This window comes from Lactuca saligna, chromosome 5, assembly GCF_052625555.1.
Source record: "Lactuca saligna cultivar CGN05327 chromosome 5, ASM5262555v1, whole genome shotgun sequence".
NCBI classification, from domain to species: Eukaryota; Viridiplantae; Streptophyta; class Magnoliopsida; order Asterales; family Asteraceae; genus Lactuca; species Lactuca saligna.
This window is the reverse complement of record NC_136421.1, coordinates 310,272,914-310,276,049: the sequence shown is the minus strand read 5'-3', so window position 1 is coordinate 310,276,049 and position 3,136 is coordinate 310,272,914. Positions and strand designations below refer to the sequence as shown.

At 33.8% G+C, this 3,136-nt stretch overlaps 1 protein-coding gene across 1 annotated transcript; it reads left to right on the top strand.

Moving 5' to 3' along the window:
* The first annotated feature begins 1,051 nt into the window (after positions 1-1,051).
* On the top strand, positions 1,052-1,871 carry LOC144998616 (transcriptional regulator SUPERMAN-like). The gene has a single exon (XM_078958353.1). It carries the CDS (start codon positions 1,123-1,125, stop codon positions 1,708-1,710), a length of 588 nt encoding a protein of 195 aa, XP_078814479.1. The 5' UTR covers positions 1,052-1,122; the 3' UTR covers positions 1,711-1,871.
* Positions 1,872-3,136: the final 1,265 nt, after the last annotated feature.

Genomic DNA, 3,136 nt, shown 5'->3' with positions numbered 1-3,136 from the left:
AACTTTTTGCTAAGAGCAAGAGACACAAACAATCGGGTAGCACCCGGATCGAAAAGAACAAGAGCATGTATACCATTGACTAGGAACATCCCTGATCACAAACACAACAAGCATAAGCATAAATAATGAAAGCAGTAAAAGAATAAATAGGAACATACCAGTGACACATCTAGCGCTGCTCGGACCTCCTCGGCCGTCAACTGGAACGCTCGACTCCTTACCATGGGAGCCTCCGCCTTGCCCTCGTGTTTGTCAGTAATCCTCAATGTAGCTGGAGTGGGTGCCCTCGCCGCTCCACCCGACAACCTCAGACATTCGACCATCTTGCGGCGCGTCTGATTGCAGTGGAAGCATATCATTGCAGTCTCCTCCATTCTCACGACAACTCTCCTCATGCGTCCTCCCACACTTCCCACATCGGCCACAACCTATACAATATTGACTAATAGTTTGTAGTTCATTGTGGTTGTCGGTATAGCTCGCATCAACTGATAATAACGTCCATCACTATGTTGCTCACATGGTGACCGGCATCATCAACGGCTGATCTAGTTCATTGGTTTTTTGTTTCTAGAAGATCAAATATAGAGCGTTGAAAGCAACCATTTTGAGAGGAAAGTTGTTACCCGTTGATGATTGATTTCTTATGCTAGACATTTATACTAAACTATCACTTTAGTAGAAATAATAAGACCAAAAACATAAAAGTGGTTTACATCACTAGTACACATGGCGGTTAGTTCGTTAGTTTTTTTAATTGATACTACTAAACTGCTAATTTATTAACTCAAACAAATATATATACTACTAACAACGTTCTCTCGACCTAATGTATTCCTTCTCTAGCTTTAAATAACTCATTATATGATTATTAATTTATCTGATCTGATTAATTATCAACTCATTGTGAAAAAACGTAATAATTATTTTCAAAATGCATATGGAAACACCCCGGAAGCATCCGTTTTTGCCTTTTGGGTATATTTAGTTACACCCCTACATCAACCTGACTTTCTCTACCTCTTCACCATAAATAATGCATATACTCCTTTTCATTACATGTCTAATTTTTCAAACAGTGCTCTCTCTCATAACCACCGCAAGTATCTTCTCTAGTGTCAAATGGATCACAAGTTTAAAAGCAAATGGGAAAGTAACACCTTACTCTTTGACAACGATTATGGGTATGATGGAGTTTCATGGCGTCAAAGAAACTTTATGTGTAACTTTTGCAAAAAAGAGTACAAATCTGCGCAAGCTCTTGGTGGTCACATGAATGTTCACAGAAGGGACAGAGCTCGATTGAGACTCTCTTCACCCTCTCTTGAGCATCCAAACGCAAACCCTAACCCTAGTTTTTCATCACAACCGTCGTGGTTGCAGTGCTTACCCTACAAGACCTTCCATTCTTCTCTTTTCTCTCTTTCTTCACAATCTTCAATCGTAGACAAAGAAGGCAAGCAAGGGATGTTCACATTCTTACCACACTCAGATAGTAACTCTCTTGGAGATGTGAGAAAGAATGTGAACATGGAGGGGTTTGTTGCAAATGCTGATGGAGGGTTTAGTGGTAATTCATGGGATCAAGAAAATGAAAGTATGGTTTTGAAGAAGAGAGAGAGTTTCAGGGTTGAAATGGAGATGGGTTTGCTTACAGATGGAAATATTGAGATGGATTTGGATTTGGAACTTCGACTAGGACGATCATGATCCGTTTATGGCATGAACGTTCAGTGTTCATTCATGCTCATCAATTATTAGTTATATATTTAGGTTATGATCAATTTTCTAGGGTTTATTTTTATGATGTTTTTCTTCTTGTCGTTCTTGATCATATATATCTGTCTGGTTTACAATATCCTTCTCTTTGGTAGCCATGGCAACTAATGGAAAATATTAGATTTAAGTTTAAGTTATTGAACTTATGTTACAAGATTTAATTTAGAAATGTTTTTATTAAGTACATTATATAATATAAACTATGTCATTTTCATATTTCGTATAACAAAGATTAGAGAAATTATACCACGGACGAAGAGAGAAATTATTGTTTCCCAGTTTGTTGACTATGCACCCGTAGCTAATTCACCAACATGCTAAAGGGTAGATCTAGTAATAATTTGTCTGTTCTTATTATCATGACATGACATTTCTATGCTTAAATTATATCTTTACATTCTGTAAGTTTTCAGAGTTAAGTTTTCGAACCACCGCGTCCATACATGGATTAATTAGAAACTATAAAAGTTTTTTTTTCCACATTTTATACACGGCTATAGTACTTATTGTCATGTGTATATATTCTACTTATTGTTATGTGTGTGTACGTTTATCTGTATATGTATGTGTTTATGTTTATATGTATGTGTATATATGGTCTCCGTCGCTAATTAAGGCAAATGTCGCTAATTTAGACAAACGGATTATCGAAGGAAGTGGTTGTATATGAAATTCGGTTTTGTTGTAGTAATTGTGAATGTACATGTGCAAAGCTCTGTGTATCTAACTAGTATATAATGTAACAGTTGGAACAATGTTGTTTCTTTTTTTGGAACGGACAAAAAAAAGTTAGAACAATTGAATATGAGACAAGTGTAAGTTCTTTATGAGAATCAAGAATTTAATATCATAATAGGTACAATTACCTAATTAAATGTAACATATATGGTGATGATGCATAAGTGAGCCAAAAAAAAAAAGTGTAATATTAATACTATAGGGAATGTGCAACAAAAAGTTGTAATTGGTATATTAAAAAAGTTGTATATTGTTCAGTAATTAATAAGTTATTATACGACTTCTGCTCATCAATTCTCTCGCACGATTGTAAATAAAAATAAAATACATCATATCCTATATGTAACAATGTCATAGAATCAAAAGAAAATGATATGAATGCCCCATATATATATATATATATATATATATATATATATATATATATATATATATATATATATATATATATATATATATATATATATATATATATATATATATATATATATATAAAAGTTATTATACGACTTCTGCTCATCAATTCTCTCGCACGATTGTAAATAAAAATAAAATACATCATATCCTATATGTAACAATGTCATAAAATCAAAAGAAAATGATATGAATGCCCCATATA